At 55.8% G+C, this 21698-nt stretch overlaps 4 protein-coding genes across 4 annotated transcripts; 2 read left to right on the plus strand and 2 right to left on the minus strand.

Moving 5' to 3' along the window:
- Positions 1 to 1755: 1755 nt before the first annotated feature.
- On the plus strand, positions 1756 to 4639 carry MFIFM68171_05205 (WD repeat-containing protein 26; the record flags this gene model as incomplete). Its single annotated transcript, XM_071060625.1, has 7 exons — positions 1756 to 2419; positions 2492 to 2910; positions 2973 to 3453; positions 3530 to 3674; positions 3748 to 3817; positions 4207 to 4235; positions 4435 to 4639. 7 exons carry the CDS (start codon positions 1756 to 1758, stop codon positions 4637 to 4639), a joined length of 2013 nt encoding a protein of 670 aa, XP_070916726.1.
- Positions 4640 to 12125: 7486 nt separating this feature from the next.
- Positions 12126 to 14242, plus strand: MFIFM68171_05206 (PH domain-containing protein; the record flags this gene model as incomplete). Its single annotated transcript, XM_071060626.1, has 3 exons — positions 12126 to 12188; positions 12243 to 12386; positions 12467 to 14242. The coding sequence occupies 3 exons, from the start codon at positions 12126 to 12128 to the stop codon at positions 14240 to 14242; spliced, it is 1983 nt and encodes a 660-aa protein (XP_070916727.1).
- Positions 14243 to 15818: 1576 nt separating this feature from the next.
- CSE1 (importin-alpha export receptor) lies at positions 15819 to 19026 on the minus strand (the record flags this gene model as incomplete). Its single annotated transcript, XM_071060627.1, has 6 exons — positions 15819 to 16452; positions 16512 to 16815; positions 16870 to 16952; positions 17006 to 18654; positions 18720 to 18862; positions 18957 to 19026. 6 exons carry the CDS (start codon positions 19024 to 19026, stop codon positions 15819 to 15821), a joined length of 2883 nt encoding a protein of 960 aa, XP_070916728.1.
- Positions 19027 to 19379: 353 nt separating this feature from the next.
- Positions 19380 to 20270, minus strand: MFIFM68171_05208 (Acyl-protein thioesterase 1; the record flags this gene model as incomplete). The annotated part of the gene is made up of 1 exon (XM_071060628.1): positions 19380 to 20270. The coding sequence occupies one exon, from the start codon at positions 20268 to 20270 to the stop codon at positions 19380 to 19382; it is 891 nt and encodes a 296-aa protein (XP_070916729.1).
- Between the last annotated feature and the right edge of the window lie 1428 nt (positions 20271 to 21698).

Genomic DNA, 21698 nt, shown 5'->3' on the forward strand with positions numbered 1-21698 from the left:
TATTTACCAGTTCATGGTGTGGACTTGCAACGGAGCCGCGACCCCTCGTGCAGGCAATCATACTGGGGGATACAACATCGCGGATGTGCCCTCCTTATTCTGGCTGCCTAGCCTCTTTCGCGCTGGCCACTCGACCATTCGTCATCCAAATTACGCGGCGTCATGTGGCTCAAACTGGGCGGTTGAAAGAGGCTTGCCACACCCGAAAGCTGTTCACTCACTTCAGGTTAAGTACGATGTTAGCATTCAGGTTGTCATGAATGTGGAGCGGAGGGGTAAAGTTCAAGTTCCTTACACCCTTGCGAGTTGGCGAACAGAATACGATACTGCTATTACAACTAACGAAGAAAATATCCGTGGTAGTTACCCTGGGAATCACAACAGTTGGATCTGACTTCAAATCAAGGACCTTGAGGTGCAGGTACTTGATGTTGCCGTCCAGTGCAGGACCATAAAACAGCTAGCTGTGGAACGCTGGTGGGACATGGCGTTCCGTCAGTGCCCACCACTACGGCAACGACAGGTCTGATTGCCGAAGCGCACTGGTCCTAACGCGACCAATCACTGCAATGCAAGGGCGGCCGAGCTTCAGACGATTGGCGAGCAGCCCAGTGCGCTACAGTCAGTGGATTGCCAGCGCACAATGGAACACTGGAGCACCAACTTGGGAGGGACCAAAGGCACTGTCGGGCCGGGGTGTCCACGACAGTAGGTGGCAGGCTAACGCGGATTGTCGATCTGCGATGAAAGTTGGATAAACCAACTATATCCTTGGATAGTATAACCGTACATAGCTGTGACTAATCTTTTGGATGGGGAGAGAGAGAGCAGAAAAAAGAGGAGAAAGAGAGAGGAAGAAAGAGGTTAAGAGAGAGCGGGAGAGAAAGAAGGAGTAAGAGCAAAAAAAAAAAAAAAAAAAAAAAAAAAAAAAACACCCGACATGCTAAGATTTTACTGTTTTAAATTTAGTAGGACAGTGAACTTATGGTGGGAATATAGTGGATTTATCTGCGCGAAACCAAACAACCAGGGAAAAGCATTTGATGCCTGCCTTGCAACAACTCTGGCCAAATTCATGTTGCCTCGGCTGGTGAAAATAGTCCATAACTGGGTTTCTTGTTTCCTGAGTTGCTGCATTTGGAACTGACATCTACTGTCTTGAAGTCTTTTCGTTTCGCATACACCCGGCACTTCCGTCAGTACGACTTGATCTGCATGTGTACTGTACCTCCCATCTGCTAGGTTGATGCCACAGTGCGAGCGTTCCGCTTCCAGCTCCCACCCATCCCGCCGATCGCCCCCCACGCGTTGGTGACGGCACACCCAGAAGCTCTACCATTCTTTGGCCGGTTTCCCAACAACTACCTAAAGCTACAGCTCCCGCCCGGGCAACGAAGCGGCCTCATCGATTACGCCGATATTTTACCCTCTACAGCCAACATCCGCAAACACGCACACGACCCTTTTGCCTGGCCTTCCGTGGGCCCAAACTCGATCGCCGTGGCAGACCAAACCCCCGGCATATATACTCCATCCGCGTCCGACCAGCTACCCGCATCGCTCGTGTCCAGCCGTTCCCCACGTGCTGGGTCCGGGCCCCGAGCCGCAGCCCTGTCGTCATCATCGCGGACACCGACGCAGATACTTGGAAGGAGACGAAGGGACGACGAGCCTGAGGAAGGAGCGGAGGGAGAGGCAGACAGCCACTCGCCAGGCACACCCCTCTCCAGAACAAAGCGAAGGCGCCGCGAAAGTATGCTGACCGGCATCGAGGATACCAAAGAGCCATCCGGTCAACAAGCTCCGCGGGTAGTCTCCAACGGATCCAGAGCCGAGGAGGAGCTCCCGCGGGCAGCCCCGAGTGCAGCGTCCAAGCCGCCGTCCGACGCCGCCATGCACGGCTCGAAACCCAATGGGGGACCGGTGCACAGGACCCCGTCAAACTACTTTGGCCACGACCGCGAGGAGATCACACGCATTCTGATACAGGCTTTGGACGATCTGGGCTACCATGCGGCGGCCCAAAGTGTGGGCGAGGAGAGTGGCTTCGAGGTTGAGAGCCGAGACGTGGCTGCCTTTCGTCAAGCCGTGCTGGAAGGTTCTTGGAGCAGGGCAGAGGAGCTGCTCTGGGGAAAGGGTCCCGAGGACGGCCTTGTGCTAGCACCGGGAGCAGACCGCAACGCCATGAGGTTTTGGCTCAGGCAACAGAAGTTTCTCGAGCTCCTAGAACAGCGAGAGACGGCCCGGGCCTTGGCCGTGCTCCGGACCGAGCTGACGCCCCTCGTTTCGGAGCAGCACCAGACCCTTCACCTCCTCTCTAGGTTCCTCATGTGTCAAGATGCCGAAGACCTCAGGACTAAAGCTAACTGGGATGGCGCGAATGGCCGGTCTAGACACATCTTGTTAACACAGCTGTTAGGTCAGTCCAAAGCCCACCCCCTCACCCCTGCATGGTGACTATCAGCATGGCCGAGCTGACGTTGCGCGGCAGAATGCATATCTCCATCGGTCATGCTCCCTGCTCGCCGGCTGGCTGTTCTTCTCGACAGCGTCAAGCGAATCCAGATAGAAAACTGCCTCTACCATACGAGCGACGAGCCACCTTCACTCTACGCCGACCACTCTTGCGATAGAAGCTTGTTCCCCTCCGAGGTTGTTATGGAGCTGCCTCAACCGGGCGTAGAAATGACACAGCATGAGGTCTGGCAGGTCCGCTTTTCTCCCGACGGCAGGCTTCTAGCAAGCTGTGGATCGGACGACAAAGTCACCATATGGGATGCGGTTTGCCTTACGTCTGTGCGGACGATGCTGCACCCAGACTCCGAGATCGGCAATCTCGCCTGGAGCCCCGACAGCAAACTCCTCCTGACTTGCGGCCTAAACCGCTTTGCTAGGATATTTGACGTAGACGTGAGTGCCCTCCGTGAGCCCCCGGACCAGTGACAGTGAGCCGCGATGCTAATCGTAAGCAGCGGGGCGAGTGCCTGACAATTCTAGAAAGGTTCGATGAGCCCGTCAGCAGCTGTGTCTGGGCAGCCGATGGTCAGACATTCGTCACCGGGTCCTTCGACAAGAGCAGGTCGCTCTGCTCGTGGAACCTGCGTGGCGACCGCATACACACTTGGACAACGTCGCACAGGACCCAAGACATTGCGCTCTCACCAGACCAACACTGGCTAGCTGCCATGGACGATCAAAATACCGTGCACCTCTACAACTATGAGACGCAGGAGCATGTCTATGACCTGACGGTCAATGCCCGCCCTAGCTCCCTCAGCATAAGCGGGGACTCGAGATTCATGCTCGTCACCAAGACAGATAACGAAGCTGTGTTGATTGACATTGAGACGCGCGAGACGGCGGCGAAGTACAGCGGTCTTGCGGGTGGTCCGTACACGATCAGGAGCGCCTTTGGTGGCGCGAACGAGAACTTTGTGATCAGTGGTAGTGAAGGTAAGCAGCAATGGGAAAAGAAAGAAAGAAACGTGCTATGTTAGCAGGAAAGACATGGCTGACGCAGAAGGGCAAGATGGCCGAGTCCTCGTCTGGCACAAGATGACGGGCACCCTAGTTTTTGAGGCCGAAGCTCACCTTCCTCGGTGCAACTCGGTGGCATGGGACCCGACCGACCATTGCACATTTGTCACGTGCGGAGACGATGGGAAGATCAAGATGTGAGTGTGGATCCGTACCCAGATGGCCGAGGCCGAGCTCATACGGGTATATATCACTGACACGCTCCTCTAGTTGGTCGAATAAAGAGCGGGCGAAGGACATCGCTCACTATGGAAGCCGAATGATACCGGAAGCTTCACGTGTACGATAAAGTAAAGCAGATTTAGATAGCGGAGCGCGCACCGATCTTCGTCGTGTTTGAGCGCTGCGAATTCCGTGCCGCAGAAGGATTCCAGGTCTTCCCACGGGTGAACCAGCAATGGCACTCTGCGGGCGGCATGTAAAGTACCAATGAATCCTAAATCCAGGGTCCGGCAACTCCGCCCGCCGGCGGCATTCATACACATACGTTTCGATTTCATCTGTCATCCCCGCTACCGCGCCGACCTAGCAGTGCCCGTTTCACAGCCGACCGCTCTGCAGTCTCGCGGATAGAAACACTAAAATCGCCTTGCGCTCTTCCTTGTATACCCCATTGCAAGCAGCCTTGACCCTATTTTCTCTGTCGTTCTTGTTGCTATCCGCTGTCAGCTTGATCCCGGCCGCCCTGCGAAGGATGAGTGAGTCCGAATTCTCACCAGCCCCTGAACGTCACCTTGAAATATACGGTCCGAATGCAAACCAAAACCTGGTCCTGTGCTATCAGTTAGCCCAGAGCTTCTTCAAGGACGGCGTGAAGAGAGCACGAGAACGATATGAACGGTATAAACGACACCTCTGGTGGTGGCGGGGCTCAAGCATCGGCTAACCGTGGAACAGCGTGAAGGCTCTAGAGGAGCGTCTGGAGGATCCAGCACTGTTGCCGAGGCGGGAGCAATTGTACATGAAGTCGGGGACGTCAGAGGCCAAGTATCTACGCTTCCTCCGGACGAAAGAAGAACTCTCCAACTACATCGCTATCAAGACCATCGGAAAGGGGTACTTTGGCGAAGTGAAGCTGGTCCGGAAGAAGCAAAACGGGTGAGTCTACGCACTCAAATGCCTTGTCAAAACCGAGATATTTGCCAACCACCAACTGCCACGCGTCCGCGCTGAACGAGATGCGCTCGCCGAGTCCGATAGCGAGTGGGTTGCCAAACTCTATACCACGTTCCAGGATGATAAGTCTCTCTATCTGCTAATGGAATTCCTGCCAGCTGGCGATTTGATGACGTTGCTCATCAAGCACCAAATCCTCTCCGAGGGGGCCACCCTGTTCTGTGCAGCAGAAATAGTCCTAGCAATTAAAGCAATCCACAAACTAGGCTTTATCCACCGCGATATCAGACCCGACAGCATTCTTTTTGACCGAGGAGGCCATATCAAGCTGGCCGACTTTGGCCTTTCAAAGGGCTTCCTCAAAAGCCAAGACAGTAGCTATTACACAGAAAAGCTCCAGCAGCCCGCTCCCTCGAACAATCGGGCCCGAGACCGCAACTCGGTCAACCTTGACGAGATCAGTCTGACCGTTAGCCACCTCCGATCAAATTAATGACTGGCGACATTGTAGGCGATTCAAGGCCTATTCAACCGTTAGGACGCCCGACTATACTGCACTAGAGCTGTTCACCGGCCGCGGATATTCATTTGACACTGACTGGTGGTCATTTGGCACGATCATGCATGCACCCACTAGGTTAGATCTAGATCTACCTACACCCTGACATCTAACCCAGAAGAAGCAGCCCCTGGCCCCTCGTCTCCCCCTTTTCGCATCTGAGATTATTGCTAACGGGGATCGCTATGAATGCCTTGTGGGCTGGCCGCCGTTCGTCTCAGAGACCCCTTACGGCACATACCAAAGGATTCTTAACTGGGAGCGCACCTTCTCCTTTCCAGACGACATCCAGCTTCACCCGGATACCGTCAATATCATCAGGAGGTAGTGTATGCCCAATAACCAACATGCACTTCCGCAACCCTGCACATTACCGCCCCCCTTCCCCCCTTTTTTCAATTCAAGAAGGACTCAAAACATTCTAACACGCAACCGGGCCTGGTCTGCGACCAGCAAACCCGCCTCGGCCACAACGGCGCCGCAGAGATCAAGAACCACCCCTTCTTCGAGCAGGTCGACTTTGATAACCTGCGGCGCATCCGCAGTCCCTACCAGCCGTGGTTCACGTCCGACGCGGACACGTCGTGTTTTCCCGTCGACGACCTGTCTCAGACGGGCGAATTTACGGCCCCCTCTCCCGCTCCTGCGGCCGGGGGTTGGGCCGGGGCTGGGGCCGGGGATGGGGACGGGAACGGGAACGGGAACGGGAACGGGGATGGGGCTACGAAGGGAGAGTTGATTACGCCGGAGATGGTCCTGCCCTCTTTTGGGTATACGTTTAAGAGGTTTGAGAAGAGCTTTATGTGATATCCATCTGTGCGAAGGCAGCAGGTTGGGGGGGAGGAAAGGTGCCCTGATGTCTTTCGTTTCTTTCCTCCTCCCGTTCTCTGTCTTCAAGACGGCAGTCCACTCTGACTTCCGTATGGACGTCCGGACGACTTGCACAGCGCGATTGTGTTAGGGTTTGCAAGCCGGTCCACAACCCGTAGCGGGCTCTTCCGGGTTCGCCTTCTCATCGGTGGCCCATGAGTCGTCGATTACGTTTTCCTCCACCCTTACTTTTTCCAAGTTGGGATTTCCTTGCATGAAGCCAAACTCGCTAACGGGACCGAGATGATAGTCAGTCGAGAGCCTTTCTTAGGACTAGCACGGCTGGACCAAGTCTAGCTCGAGCTGGTGAAACGGAGTTTGCCGTCGCCCCCGTGGCTGGGTTCACCTGGGAGCCCAACAGTGATGCAAACCAATCCGGCACTCCGTCCGTCGCTCATCACAATGAAATGTCGTTTAGCAAACATCTTTCCTGAATTGCTGTCACCCGACACCTCCGGAAATCCAAGCTATGTATTGGGCCATGGACGGTACATACAGTGTCGCAGATATAAGGCCCGTTTCAAGAGACGGCATCCCTGTATCGCCGTCCGACAGTACCCACAGCCCCTCATCACATCATTGTTCATTGACCCGTCGATAGTTTCCGGTGAGGTGCTTCCCTTTCGCCGGCGCGTGTGTGGCCCCGGTATCCGCTTTGACCGGGGACTATCGTCAGTAACAAGTACCCTGTGATCGGCGGCTGTACTGCTGCGTAGTGTAGAGATCGCTCCATAGTCACGTTCTCGTGCTATCTCCGGTGGTGGCCTTGGCCGAGGATTTCCACTGGCATCCCGTTATTTCTGGATTCCACACTTATGTTGGATAGCGGGGTCGTTGCTCGGAAGGATCTCGAGACGCAGACCCGGAGACCACAGATCATCTTTTCTTCTCCACACGATGTTGGCACTGCGTCAGACCTACTAGCGCTGGGGAGGTACCGCAGCGTCGGGAATTGGGGATGAATCTCCGGGCCAAGGTTCCACATGGGAAATCCTAGAAGAGGAGCAGGATTTTGAGATGGGGAGGTTGGTCCACATGACTCGTGTGTGGGTTTGGGATTGCAACGGAGAGAGCCGTCCATAGGGGCGAAGCTAAAAGATCGGAAAGCGGAGAGCCGTATGGAACCTACCCGGATATCGCCACGGTCCTTAAACCGAGTTTGGAACCTGACGTTCCGTTTCGGCAGACTATTTGGCGCTTGCGCTGGAGGATCTGTCCGTGATCACGGTTGATGGGCGTTGTGAGGAAGAGGGGATCTGGGACTGTTGCATGTCCCGAAACTGACTACATTTGACGCTAGTACATGTCTCTGCTTTCCTGCAAACCAGTAAAGGGTTTGGTCCACGGGGCTCAGGGGCTCGTGGGGTATTACAACCCTAACCCGCGCACACCGACTTACACGGCGTTTTCTGTCGGTCATGTCTCTGTGAACTGAGGGTACGTTACGGGAATGCGGCTGCCTCTGGGAAAGGAATCAGCTTATTGGCAAGTTACGGCAGACTACATAACCGGATACAGGAGGAAGCATCTTTAGACATAAGCCCGTGGCCTTTTGGCTGCCGGGCTCCAGCGTAACATGTAAGTCGGTAAGCCTGCCTCTTTGGTAAGGAACTCGGTTCCTCTCCTACATCGGAATCACTCCCGTCCAAGTATCTAGACGGATCAACCGTGGTATCATGCCGTTGGCTATTAATTCGGCGCATCATGTCTGGTGCGGATGGAAGGCACAGGAGCGTCAAGAGACGGGATGGCACGGCCGCGCAAGCACAAGATCAGTACATATGAGTTCTGGTATGTATAACAAGATGCGGAGCTCGGAATTGTGAGAATTGAGGGCTCAACCTGCCGCCGCGTGGATGCGTCCGCTCCTAAAAAGGAGCTGTGGGGGAGGATCGATAAAGGCTGACATGATGGTTCTCGCCATGCGCGTCATTGCACGGACTTTCGGTTGCCGCATCGCGGAAGCAAGGCTAGGATGAGGTGCCTACTAGGAGAAGTAGTGTTGCGCCAGTTGGAGGTGAGAGTTTGGCGGAATTGATCAGCGTCTCCACGGCACATTGACGCAACTGGCGGGCACGCAGTTTGGCAAGCAACAGCGGCAGGGCGCGGCGGGATGTTGTGTGCCCCCAGATAACATGGTCGGCTACTGGGTTCGGTGATGTCTGGAACCAACAGGTACCGCTCTGGCTTGGACTGTGCAACACCGAGGGAGTCCTGCTGCGGCGCAGAAGGAGCGGTCAGCAACACCGGCCACGCCAGTGGCGAAGATGAAGGTGATGGGGGCTCGATCTGGCAGGTCGCCGTAATTGATTGCATGGAAGACATGCGGCTATTGCTGTATCCGATTCGCGGTCTCGAGATGCGCGCCATTGCCTCGTGAATCCGATGTTTGATGGTGATCTAGGGACCGAGAGTGAGGTGACAAGAGACCTCCATCATGCAGACGGCATATTCCTTCGGTCAGCAACGCATCCATGGCCCCAGGTTACTATCGATGCCAGAAGCGCAGCTCCGGGTTGCACAAGAACTTCAGACGATGGGATTCATTGACGGGCCCGGCCGCATCTGCCGCAAATACGGCGCGGCACAGTCGATATGCTTTGGGCACGACTTGCTGCTGCGAGAATCCAACCGCTCTTCTTTCTTTTACTGCGGTAGATGCCGAGCGCGGCTGCGTGCCGTTTCGATATTGGCCGCGTGCCGGCTAGGTACACGCCGTTCGCCGTTCTGCAGCTGCCAGCCGCAACAGCGGGGCCCGGAGTCTCGTCATATGGGCCATGTCTTAGATGCAGGACATTGACGGCGCAATGGCCCCGCGCGGGGTGAGCTGAAAACAAACGCCCAGCAAAGCACCATGTGCGCCTGCGAGATTCGCCAACCGGTGTGCCGGCATGCCGGAAGGCCCCTGGGAACCCTGGTGCACATGTGGCAAATCAAAAGCAATTATCCCGATATTCTGCTGTCTCTCGGGTGCTGTATGGATCGAGACAATCGAGTGACGTCCAAGCCATGTTTATCCAAATTTCATCGGATCACACCATTCGAGCCCCGGACTGTCCCAGTCGGTCCAGCACAGTACACCGTAACCACGGGGGAAAGGGCCGAAGTGAGGTGAGGTGGATCGGGTGGCCGCATTTTGACGCGACCGTCGATGGTGATGAGGAGTAACGTTAACCGGTGATGGCTATGCCGTATCCCCAGCCTGCCACGTCGACGCTCTTTTGGCGCTCATCAGCGACGAGGGGTCCGGTGTCTTTGTTTCTCTCTCTTCTCCGTTTGAGCGAAGGGCAGCTAGCAGACTTCGGCCCCTAGGCCGAGCACATCCACTGCGGCCCATTGGCCTATCGTCCAGACCGCCCGCTGCAGAAGCTACAGAATCAGGAAGATAGTGGGCCGGGGCCTGACCAAAGGCAAACTTGAGCTGGATCCCCTCTTCATTCCTGAACCGGGGAACAGCCCAACGCCCCTTGGCCTGCATACCCGGAAGCAGGCGCGGCCAGATATTGCATCGAAACATGTTGCGCGGTAAGGGACTGTGGAACCCGCCTGTGTCGAGGGCAGGGTGAATGAACTGCAGAGGAAACAGGAGATACAGCGTGTCGTTCTAGATCGCGACCGCCTGGTTCACCGCTTGGAAGAGCACTCGGCACCAGAGACGCATGAGGAAGGACCGAGTATTCACCTGGAGGGTCTCGGTCCAGCAGCTCAAGTGAGGTGGCGGGCGCGGTACCTGCCAACCAGCAAACAAGCAATTTGTGCAAAGCCGATATTAGGGCGTCAGAAGTCACAAGACGTTGAAGACGACCGCAACCCTCCATTTGCAAATTGGGGCTCGCACTGATTGGTACGACAGAGCCGACGCCGGAGGGCTGGCCGTTTGCTGCCGTTTCGTGTCCCCCCCAAGCTCGGCTCCCGACTTGTGAGAGATGCCGGGTACCTGACTGAAAATGCGGTCAACCGGCGCACCCCGTCGCCGGTGCTGTGGGAACGGCGGAACATGCGCAGATCAACCCCTGGCCGCCCGCGGATGGCCTGGGCACACCTGGCATGAGGACATTTTCCGATCCTGCTGTCGTCCCTCCCGCCCGGAACGAGACAGCCATTCGGGCCAGGGGCAAATGCACACGGTTGCATTCTTGGGCGCCGATCACGACCCTTTGGCAGGCCGACACCAAGTCGTCTTTGGCCTAGTCCGACAGCACCATGGACGCATATCGCTGACAGTTGGGAATGGAGGGCTCCTTGGCTTCCGGCAAGAAGCTCCGCGACACACGGGTGGTCAAAGCTGAAATGGCTGACAATGCACGTCTGCGTGCGTTTGCACTGATAGGCGGCGGGTTATGCAGGGTTTGCCACATGGTTTTGGACCGGGGCACGGCATTCTCTGAGCTACTGTGTGGTATGCGGAATCCAGTGCGAACTGCGAAGCGTTATCCAGCGGTTCTCACAATGGCGGGCCCGCCTCTGAGCATCACCCGGGAGATATTCTCGTCTCGGAGCGGGAATGATGACACAACACCCGTTGAGACGAATGCTACAATAAGGGCTTGCGTGGGGGCCAACCTCCACGCAGATCAAAGTGACATTTGTGTCCCGCCTTGCGCTGGGGACTTGGCAATAAACGGTAAAGAAGATGAGAATACACTCAAGAGCGCAGTCCTGTAGATGCTGTGCAGAGTTGCATTGAGCCGTTGCTACACCACACCGAGATGCGCATGTGCAACCCGCAGTGATCTCCGTCGTAAACCTGGTTGGCGTTGGCCAGGTCAACCCGGTTGATTTCGATTTTTCGAAGCGTCCGAATAGTGTCGGGGCGCCGCGGAATGCCTAACCGAACTTCACATCAAGCGTAACGTACTCGCGGCGTGACGTTGGAGTCAAAGCTCAGGTGGCCAGGGGTAAATTCCTCTAACACGGCCCCGGAATCACTCAGTAGGTAGTTGCACTAACCCGGAATGCCTTAGCGGCATCCGCTCCGAGCCATACCCCACCCTGTCGATTGCCGATTTTCACAGGGGGGAGGGGAGGGGGCAAAGCGACTGTCGTACAGACCCTCTTCCAATCCAAGTTCGTCAATAGGGGTTCATGGGCAGGCAGACAAACGGCGAACTCACGAACAAACTGCGGTCCGTGCACTCGGCCTTCGTCTTCGAAATGGTACCGGCGAAGATGCTGCTCGCAACCTTTAATAACGGGGAACCGGGCTCCAAGCGAGCTACACTACACTAGTTGGACGAGTCGGGGTTGAAATAAGCGACCCCAGGAGAGCTGACGCTGATGCTGACACCGAACGACGGATATACCCGATCCAGACCCCGTCGTCGAACTCGGCGATCGAATTCCCAAACCTCCGTCAATCCGAAGACACCTATGTAGCTGTTAGAGTTCCCCAGAGCAAAGCCCGCAGACGAAATAGCTTCGTCGAAGACGTACGAATTCCCGAAGATTGCCGACGCATCTGCGATGGCAAATCAACGGGGTGGAGCGGCGACAACCCCGGTCAATGAGGACTCCCTCCACTTCCCTGGTACGAGTGGATAGCGTAGCAGTGGCCCCTGGGTACCGGTTCCCAGCAACTCTTTTCCTGCGCAGGCACCCATGCGGTGTACATTTACAGTGTACTGTGTACGTATAGTTTGTGAAAATGCTTCTTGGCGCGATTTGCCCAGGTCCACATGCTCAGTGTGGGCTTCCTTTTATTAATCTCGCTCCCGGACCATCTTGTCACTTGTAGTACGGTTCTGGGTTCTGGAGACGGATTCCTCCCCACGTCGCTTTTGGTAGACGCTTCTTTTTTTCTCTTCGTTTTTTTTTCCCCTTCTTCCATTTGAAGCGGTGTCGGTGCGGACCGTGGTTAGTGATTGGAAGGGCCAGCTCGTTTCGACTGAAAGGAAACGGAACCCCTTCCTTCTTTCACAATGCGCCCACTTTAACGTCCGTTAATGCGTAATACCTTCGATTCCGGACCAAGGCCCTCGCCCATTGCCCGGCCTCTCTTCTTCTTCGCGTCGTGTCGACTCGCCAGCAAGGAATCGTAGCAGCCATGGAGGGGGCTCTCAGCGTGCCGCCTGAACGGGGCACCATCATTGGGAGAGCATTGTGGAAGGTGAGCCGCCTCGTCTCACACGGCGAGCGTCCGCAGTTGCTGACCGGCCGCTAGATTCGATATGTAGTCGTGGGAGGCCCGAACCGAGAAACACAGTCCGTGCCAATCAGCCGGATGCAGTCGAATCGCAGCTCAGCGCCCAGGGAGTTCTCGATGGTGCCTTCGGAAGGCATCTTCCTCTCCATCTACAAATCCAAGGTAGGTCTACCATGCCACTGGATGGCTCAACCCTCGTGCGGGCGGCGTGGCCAGCGCTTTCTGACCACGGAGCGTGACAGGACGACCCGGAGCCGATACAGCAGCATTCGATCACCACAATCACGGATTGCCAGGTCCAGATGATGGCGCACCGCAAACAGGGTCCCGTACTCCCGACCCTGGTTCTCAATCTTGTCCCGGACCCGATGTTGGACAAGATGCGGAAACGACGCTCAAGCAGGACAACCGGCTTTACGGCTCCGAAGGAGACTGTCCCGAGCACGCTGTTCTTCCGCGCCGCAGACGAGCAACCCAGCCTTCATGAATGGGCACGCTTCATCCAACAGCTTATCCAACCAAACATGCCAGACAGAGTGCCCCTAAGTCCGGTGACACCCGCTTCGCCGACCTTCATCAACCCCTTCGCGCCTCGTTCGAGGGAACCTAGCGACGTGCAGAACAGACCGGGCAGCGGGAACGGCGGCGCTCGCCCGCCTTTCTTCTTCAAGGCCCCCGGCCCGATACACTCGGGCCGAGAGAGGCCCATGACCTTCTCAGATTCACCGAGCCTGCGCTCAAAACGAAGCGACCTCTCCTCACAAACTGGTTCGATGAACCAGTCCCACATCGGCTTCCACAACTACACCACGATGCACCCAACCGACCTCCCGTCTCCGGCAACGACGATTGGGGAATACCAGGGCGAATTTATTGAGGGTTGGACGTCGGCTCAGGGCAGGTCATCCACGCTGAGCTCTCCTGTCAGGGGTCGTGATAGTGTCAGCTCTCAAGCGCCGGCTCCGCTCCCGCCGATACCCGATTCCAGCTCGCCGCCAGGGCCGCGAGAAACGATCCTCGACCGGGCCTTCCAGATGCGCTGCATCCCGGGCTCCGAACGCGAGGTCCCTGGAGGGGAAAAGTTGAGCTCGCTGGCTCGGTTCGACGCACTGATGAGAGAGATGGACGAGAGGAGGAGGCAACGCGAATCTGAGGAGGCGAAATCAAAATACGAGGCGGCAGCAACGACTGCAAGCAAGCCAGATAATTCAGGCCTGCAGAGCGCCTGGGACTTAGATGACGACTCAGACTCTGATAGTGACGACATGGTCGAGGACGGTGATAGCGACGGGTTAGCCGGGGGGGCTGAAGCAGACATGGAGGACCGATTCTCGTCGGCCGCATCTGCCCGGCGAGCCCTGGACTTCATCACCGGGCGGCATGAATCGACTCTGCGATCCCGAGCTTACGGTATGAGGTCTCAGCCCGCCTATAACCGTGAGGCACTGCTGGCGTTATCGAGTGTTGGGCCCACCCCGCTGCGGCCGCAGACGGGCTACTCCAAGAATCGGGGGAGGCCGGAAATGAGCCAGAGGACGCACTCTCAACCTCACTTAGCGACGATCCTCGCGTCGTCGCCGTCCTCTGTTGAGGGAAACGCGTCTTTAGCTGCGTCTATAGTACAATCTCCTGAGGACGGAGCGTTTACTCTTGGACCAGCGTCGCCTGCAGCAGGGAGGGCCCGCAGCTCGACCGAGCATCGGCGGTCCGCGTCGAGCGTTAAGCGCCTCAGCTTCGGCGAGTTCACCAGGCGGCTGAGCAGCACGAGCAGCTTGCTCCTGGTGCAGACCAACAATACCAGCGGGGCCAGCAGCCGCGCGAGCAATAGCGATATTGACCCAACACAACTGCCGCCACAGTCACCGCCCCAACACTTACACCATCTGCATCCTCGCGCTACGGCAGCACTGTCTCAACAACCACAGTCGCCGCCGCCGATGAGCGATCGCGAGCGTGAGCGGTGCGGCTGGCGCGGCAGTGTCGGTGTGTTTGGAGGCGGCGAGAGCGGCTTCCTCTGACCAAAGACGGCCTGTGTTTTGATTTCCACAGCATGGAGAAGAGCGCTGCTCCGATACTCTACCCGGCCTCGACGCTTGACGATTATCCTTCGGAGCATTCCAGGAGTCCTGTAATTTGCAGCATCTGCATTAATTCGCTTCTCTCTCTTTCGCCATGGATCGGGCGTCTCGTGGCTTCCTCCGAAATCGAACCATTTGGAGGGCGCTTTTGCCTTTTGCTGTGTACCTCTTTGCATTTTAATCCTTTCTACCCGACATTATTACCCCACGACAAATCGTTGCCATCAACTCAAATCACGACGAACCATTCCATCCTCCTCAACCTCCCTCACCATTCATCTCATCCGAACCAATCGTTGTGACATGACCGACTTCATGATCGACAAATTATGCAAAAAGGGGGCAAAGGATCTGGCGTTAATAGTACCTTTGACGATAAAGCAACCAATCAATCAACCTACCAACTATCCAACCATCCAACCATCCAACCATAAACCATAGTATGTGAGGTGTGGGAAACGAAGCAACGGCTATTTCTTGTATCTTGTAAATGGTTTCTTCTTCGCAAAAGCTCCTGCTTTTTTTTGCTTCAATTACTTACTCGTTTCCCTTCTCGTTCCTTTCTTGCTGGGATGTTGTTCTGCTATATGATAAACTCATTTCTGGGAAATGTCATAAAACGACAGGATTTGTTAACCTTGGTTTGCTGGGATATGTAAAGAAACGGGGAACCAGGGATTTGTACATTCACCGATCCATGCTCTACATTGCATAGGAGGTATATAACAACTCATACTTTTGCAAACTTCTGCGGTTATGGCGCGCCGTGGCCACAGCACCCCCCCCCCCCCCCCCCCTTCTCCCCCCCGGTCGGTAGCTGCGTGCGAGTGTGAGCGCGTCACCGTCGCTGTCGACGCGGACATGGAGTGCAGAGATCTGATCAACTAAGTTAAACCGGGTAAAATAAACCATACAGGCCCGGGTAGAGAGACCCAGACACTTGTTGTCGATGTCTGCCTCGATGACGTGGTTTTGTGCCGGCGGGACTCGGCCTGTGGAACTGTACGGTACCTAGTCAACCAAACACCGTCTCACTGTTTCCCAACCAGACGGAAACCGAGCCAGCAACGGCAGTGGAAGCAACTACCATAGAGCACATCATCCTGCAACAAAGAACACAGCAACCAACTATCCGTTTTGCCCTCGTTCTCTGAGAGGAGATTACGTCCAAACCCAGAACACTTCAAGTTATATCTGACCAAGGCACTAACTACCTAGACAGATAAGACACATCCCTGCCTCGCTCAGACGTAAGCGAGTCAGTCTTTTCTCCTTTAAACGCCACGGGGTCGTGTAATCATCCTCCGATAATTTTCGTGGGCTCGCGAGGGGTGTTTAGACCTACCATGCCTATCTTACCGTACTTGGTATACTCCTCCTCCGTCTCCCCCGATACTACATGAGAGTGAGTATGCTCCGGTGTCCCAACCCAGTCGCTCCCAAAATCTATCCCATCAAAGAAAATAAACAACCCTTATCGACAATCACCCTCCCATTTCCCGTCCCTCGACTGGATTCACGCCAAATAAGGCGCCAACGCCGCCTTTGCCTCGGGCGTAAGCCTCGCCTCCACAAACCCGGCAATCTTCCCCCCGTGCCGGAGGTTCGCCTCCTTCATAAACTGGCTCACCCACTTATCCACCTCGACGATCTCGGGGAAATCGTCCCTCGGCCCGCGCTTGCACGTATTGAGCGGCGTGAAGCCGACGCCGAAGCCAATGTCATCCACATCCGCCTCGTTGACGATCTCGTCCCCGAAGCCCGCCGCCACCCTGGGCGGGTTCTTGAGCAGATCCAGCAGGTTGTTGCACGTGAAGCCCCAGCCCTTCTGGTATCGCGACGCAAACGCCTCCGAGTCGCACAGCGTCTTGGTGTACGAGATAACCCCGAGTTTGCGGTCGACGGGCCGGGCAAACTGGCCCGTCGTAGGCAAGATGACGGTCAGGTAGAAGGGGGTGAAGACATTGGCTTGGATGGCCTCGGCGTGCTTGATGAAGAAATCGGCACCCATCTTTGAGTCTCCGCCGGCCTTGGCCGAGACGAGGTGGTAGAAGCGCGCGACGCGCGACTTGTACGAGTCGGTAGGGTTGGCTTGCAGCTTGCTGAAGATGAGGTTGATGATGGTTCCAAAGTAAGGCTCCAGAACGTCGCTAGGAGTGGTCATCAGATAACCCGCTGACAAAGCTGGGGAGGAAGAGCGGGTACTTACGCAGGGAACGTGCCGACAATGGCCTCCAAGATGTCAAAGGCATTCTGGTCCGTCTTCTTCCCGGCTAAGAGACGCTGGAAGATGCTGAGGAACGGTTCCAGCTTCTTCTCATTCTTGATTTCCTCGGCAGCCCTAGGAATGATGGCGGCAATGAACCTGGACAAGGGCGGCACGTTACCTCTCGTCTCCCAAGGCCCCGGGGCGAGAACGGCTTCGATAAGTATCTTGAAATCCCCAGGCACCTGGCTCGTGGGATTGAGCTCGAGGAGCAGGGCAAATATCTGGAAGATAAACGGGATGAACTCTACAAGCCCGATCGTTAGAACATGCTCGACACGTGAGGCAAGAGCCGACTCACCAGACACATCCTCGTTAAGGATGGCTGCAAAAGGTTCCCACAGCCGGGGAAGCAAGTTCAGCTTGGGCGAGTTGCTGCAATACCTGTCTGGAGTAAGACACTCACGGCTCAGCTCGGCGAGAAGCGGGGTTCTTACCTGACAAGGGCGCCTATCGCCTCGAAGTGGTAGTAGTAGAAACGTGGGTTGCTGGGGTTCTCCTTGATGACATTTGTGATGTTGATCAGATGATTGAGCACGCTCTCAACACCGCACTCGATCGCGCCATCCTTCATCACGATTAAGACCCTCATGATACACCTCATCAGGAACTCATTCTCCTGCAGCTTGGTAGCAGACGTGTCCTTCTCGATCAGGGCAAACAGATGTTCTAACAAGTCCTTGGCATAAGGCTGGATGTCGCTCCGCGGGAACATGTGGTGTCCCTGCTCATCGGTCAGGAACAGCACCCTCTCGACCGCAATTGCCGCATAAGTGTAAACGACGTAGTTGGACGAGGCCAAGTTCTGGATAAGTGGTTGGATCGCACTGGACCATTGGGCCTTGTTGAGCTGACTCCGGAAGTTGTACAGATACTTGATAGCATCGACCTTTGCGATAGGTTCGGTAGAGTCAGACAGAAGGTCTGCGGCGATGTTTTGCTCGAAGAACTCGACGACATTGACGTAGCTGTTGACCGTCTTGACGCCGTGTGCCGCTGTGACGGCGCCCTTGGCAGCAATGGCCAAGAAGAGATAGACGGCAGTATCCTTTGCTTTCCAGTCGGTCTGGCCAGCGGTCAGGTAGTGGTTAATGTACCTGAAAACAACCTGCGTGACGAGCATCTCGAAGTTGTCGAGGAGCTTCCGCAGGAAGTCGGTCGCCGCTCTCCTCCGGGAGTCGGTATCCGAGCCCTCAAGGTCACGGCGGATGAACTCGATCGGCTCGTCCTCAAACATCTCGATGTCCGACTCTCTAAGCGCGACATTGGGAAGGATGACTTTCTCGACGATAGTGCTCAGGATCTGCTCGTTGTTGAAGATTTCGGCGTGGCGGCGAACCGACGCAACCGCTGTCAGGAATTGCAGCGCCTTGCTCGTGAGGATGTCGTATCTCTTCTGGGGGCCGACGCTAGACAGTACGTTCCAGACGTTGTTTGTGAAATCCTGGACGTAGCTGCCAAAGTCGTCGTCGTATTTGTTGGTAAAGAGCTGGAGGGCGTCGCAGATGTCGGATTTGAGGGTCTCGAGGGGCGTGGCTTCTTCATCCTCGGCGTCGAAAATGGGATTTGTGTATGAGAGGTACTTGTGGAGAATGACGGTGATGGGCTGCAGGTGTGTCTCGATGACAGGCGGCAGGTCCTGGCATGAAAGGTCGTAGAAGATCCTCGTCAACAGGCTCATGGTTTCAAGCCAGCCCTTGAGTGCCGTCTCATTGTCCTTGCTTGCCCCGATGTTCCGGTCTGCGATGCTCAGCATCTGGATGAAGGGGTCGCCAAAGGTGTCGACGACGTGCAGCACTTCCCGGTTGAGCTCATTGGACTGAAACAGGGGACGCCACCGCACAAAGATGGAGTGTGCAACCTCCAGCACGCCGTTTGTGACCTTGTAGTCTGTATTGGAGAGCCGGCTGACCAAGTCCTTGGTGAGTGTATCCCAGCGCTCCCAGAAATCCGAATCGGCAATGATGCTGATAGCTTCGCCGAGCTGAGTCTGTATTGCGGGCGGGGACGAGATCATCAAGCCGACGAGCTCCTGCTTGATGGTCTGGACCTCGTCGAGAGGGAGTTTGTAGTTGCCTTCTTCGTCCTAGGGCAGCGTCAGATATTGAAAGTCTACTGCATCTGTTGCGGAAGGGCAATGGCCGAGCGTACCACATAGTTATGGCGGATAAAGTTCTTGAAGGCAAGAGCAGCGGCAAGACGGATATTGAGCGGCTGAGTCCCGCCGCTCACGATCTTCAGGAGCGAGAGCGAGTATTTCGGCTTCTTAGCTTCTTCTTTGAGTGCATTTTCCGCTGCACAAACACCAGTGTCAGCCTCGAGATTGCCATAGCCCGAAGGGTCGAGGGGTAGCAAGCAATGGCGGGGTTGGTGTGGCGTAAAACTTGCCTTTGCGATGGTGCTGCGCATCCAGAGTCGCGCTGAGTAGCTGCGCGAGATGGGCCAGAGGATCAGCCATGGCGGGCAACTATTCCGCAACCGTGCTGTGATGTTGGCGACCTGAATAACGAGAGTAGAGAAAACAAAATAGTGGGAAAAAGGCAGCTGTGGTTGCTAAGGAGCGATTGGTACCTTCTGGAACCGGGATTGGGCAAGCAGGGAGGGGCATTTGTTTGGCGGTGCCGGGGTGCGGCAACTGCTGCCAGGAAAAAAAAAGTGGAGAGCTAAGCTGAGGCCATGGGCTTCCTTTTTGCGGACGCATGCCGTTCATGGCCCTTGGGCGTCTGAAAGGTAAATAAATCGAATATCTCTCGGCGTATTAGCGGGAAACTTATGCCTTCCGCTGCGGTCGGCTAACTACATTCATGTCCATTATATCGAGGTAGAGATCGACTCTAGAAAATATACAATATCGTCGAACTCCTCCGGTTCTTTCAACCAATGACCTTCCTGATCCGCCCCGGAGTACCCCGTCCATGAGACCTTCAGTCCAACCTCTCTCAAAACGCGTGCCGCGTGCCGTCCGAGCTCGATATCCACATAAGCATCGTCCGTTCCGTGGGCCAGAAACACTGGAACAGGATGCCGGTTGGCCTCCGAAGCGCCACGCTGGCGGGGGGTCCGTCTCGCGGAAGCAGTCATCGTCTTCACGAACACATCGGCCTCACTGACTTGGACGTCGTCTCCCGTGACGTCATCCCCCGTGACGTCGGTTCCCTGAGCGTCGTGGTTCGTCCTATTCTGTCTACCGCCTAGATACCGCTCGAGGTTCTCGGCGAAGGGGAGCCAGGTACTTGCGCCCATGAAACCTCCCAAGCGTCGGGCGACGTCGCCATCGCCTGCACACAGCAACGTCCACATCGCGACCGCGCCTCCCTGACTGATGCCGCCCAACACAACCCTGTGAGCTGCCCCTCCCAACTTCTCTGTCTCCTCCTCCAACAGACTGGTCAAGTACTGTACCGAACCGCGTATCCCGGCCATCTGCAAATCTTGCCTTGCAGTGATGTCAGTCAGAGAGTGGGCCTCAAACCAGGCCGGCATTGTCTCCTCGAAAGCGGTGCTCCAGAGCTCTGTGGACGAAGGGAAGACCCATCGCCAAGTCGGGAGCTGTTCCTGCAGTGTGTTCCCGCTAGAGAGTTTGGATTCAAGCAGTTCTTGGGCAAACTCCTCGCCGTTGCTGCCGCGGCCATGAAGCAAAATGATGGTGTGGGTGTGTTCAGTCTCAGGCTCGAGAATGTGAACGGGCCTGAATGGCGGCATGCTAGGCGTGCCGGGTAGATGGTCGAGAGGGATGAAAGAGGGGGGGGGCAGATGATCTAGTCCCTTGTTTCCGTGGACTGGATGTTTGGTTGAACAAAGGAGTCTGAGGGCACTCGGTTTGGATGGGTAGGTAACGTAGGCATGTGAAAGGTGTGGTCAGGAGAGGCCGAGCCGCCAGAGCGGCCGAGCAGCGGCCTTTTCTGGTCAAAAAGCGAGGTTCTGCCGTACAGCCCTTGTGCCGCCGGGCATTTGGAGGACAAGGCTAATTGGCCGCCAAATTCGACACTACTCGGTTCTTTTCGGCGAACCAACCCCGTCAACATGGCTTTCGACTCTGCCACCAACCCGAAACACGTGCTGTATAACTGCCTCCTGAACATGGACGTTCCGCCGTAGCGGGGCGACTAGAATCGCCTCGTGAGAAGCCCGGTGGGAAAGGAAATTGACGAGGCGTGTAGGTTGGCCAACACAAGGTTTGGCAAAAAAGAGGAGATTGTGCCTCACATATGTTCGAACCTCAAAACAGGGCGGTTTGCGGCTACAGGACTTGACATTGCAGTGATGCTGAAGGATATTGTGTTGTGGGGAGCAATCAGGCAGGACAGAAAGGTGATAGTATTCTACCTGTAACCTATGTGGTCGGTGGTGGTGGTCTGTGGAAGGAGAGGAAAGCACAAGGCAAGGTGGACTGTCTGGAAGATGGAGGATGCCATGTGGTCACGTGGTCTCCCGCAACAGGACTCGATAGGTGTGAACGAAGTAGAATGGGCAACGCCTTCCGGCCTCCGTCGCCGGCGCCGTTTATAGTCGTTACGGAGGCGGCTACGGTCCGGATCGCGAACGGGATCTCGTCCGGCAAAACAGCGGGTAAGCGATGGATCAAGTTTGCTCAGTCAGCAATTATCGTCGTGCACAAGCGACTTTCCGTCACTGTAAGTACTTATACGAATGGCTGGCATACAACTTTTCCCGTTCCGTTTAGAAATAATACTCTAATCTCCTACCGGTTCTTTTTTTTTTTTTTTTTTTTTTCTGTTCTTTTCTTTCCCCCTTTCCCCCCTATCCCCCCCTTCCTGTTCCTGCATCTCCACTCCTTCTCTGTTTCCCTGCTCCCTTCGCTTCGTAGTTCCATGGTTTCTCGTTCGCCCTGCGTTTAATGTACGAGTAGTGCACTTCTAGCACCACCACCCCGGGATAGTGGGGAAAGGGCGTGATTGGTTGACAGTTGCTAGCGGGGTCAACCAGGAGCTTGTCCAACGCAAGGCCTGCCCCCCCAACGGCACCCCCTTGCTGCTGCTGCCCCGGATTTGACTGGATGCACACTCCGTCATCGTTGTTGGCCGACGCAGACCGATACCTCAATTTTTTTTTTATTTTTCCCTGTCTCATGCAGTCACTCCCCGCTTGACGATCGACACCGAAAAACGT

The sequence above is a fragment of the Madurella fahalii genome (genome assembly GCF_045866475.1).
Source record: "Madurella fahalii IFM 68171 DNA, scaffold_2, whole genome shotgun sequence".
Taxonomy (NCBI): Eukaryota; Fungi; Ascomycota; class Sordariomycetes; order Sordariales; genus Madurella; species Madurella fahalii.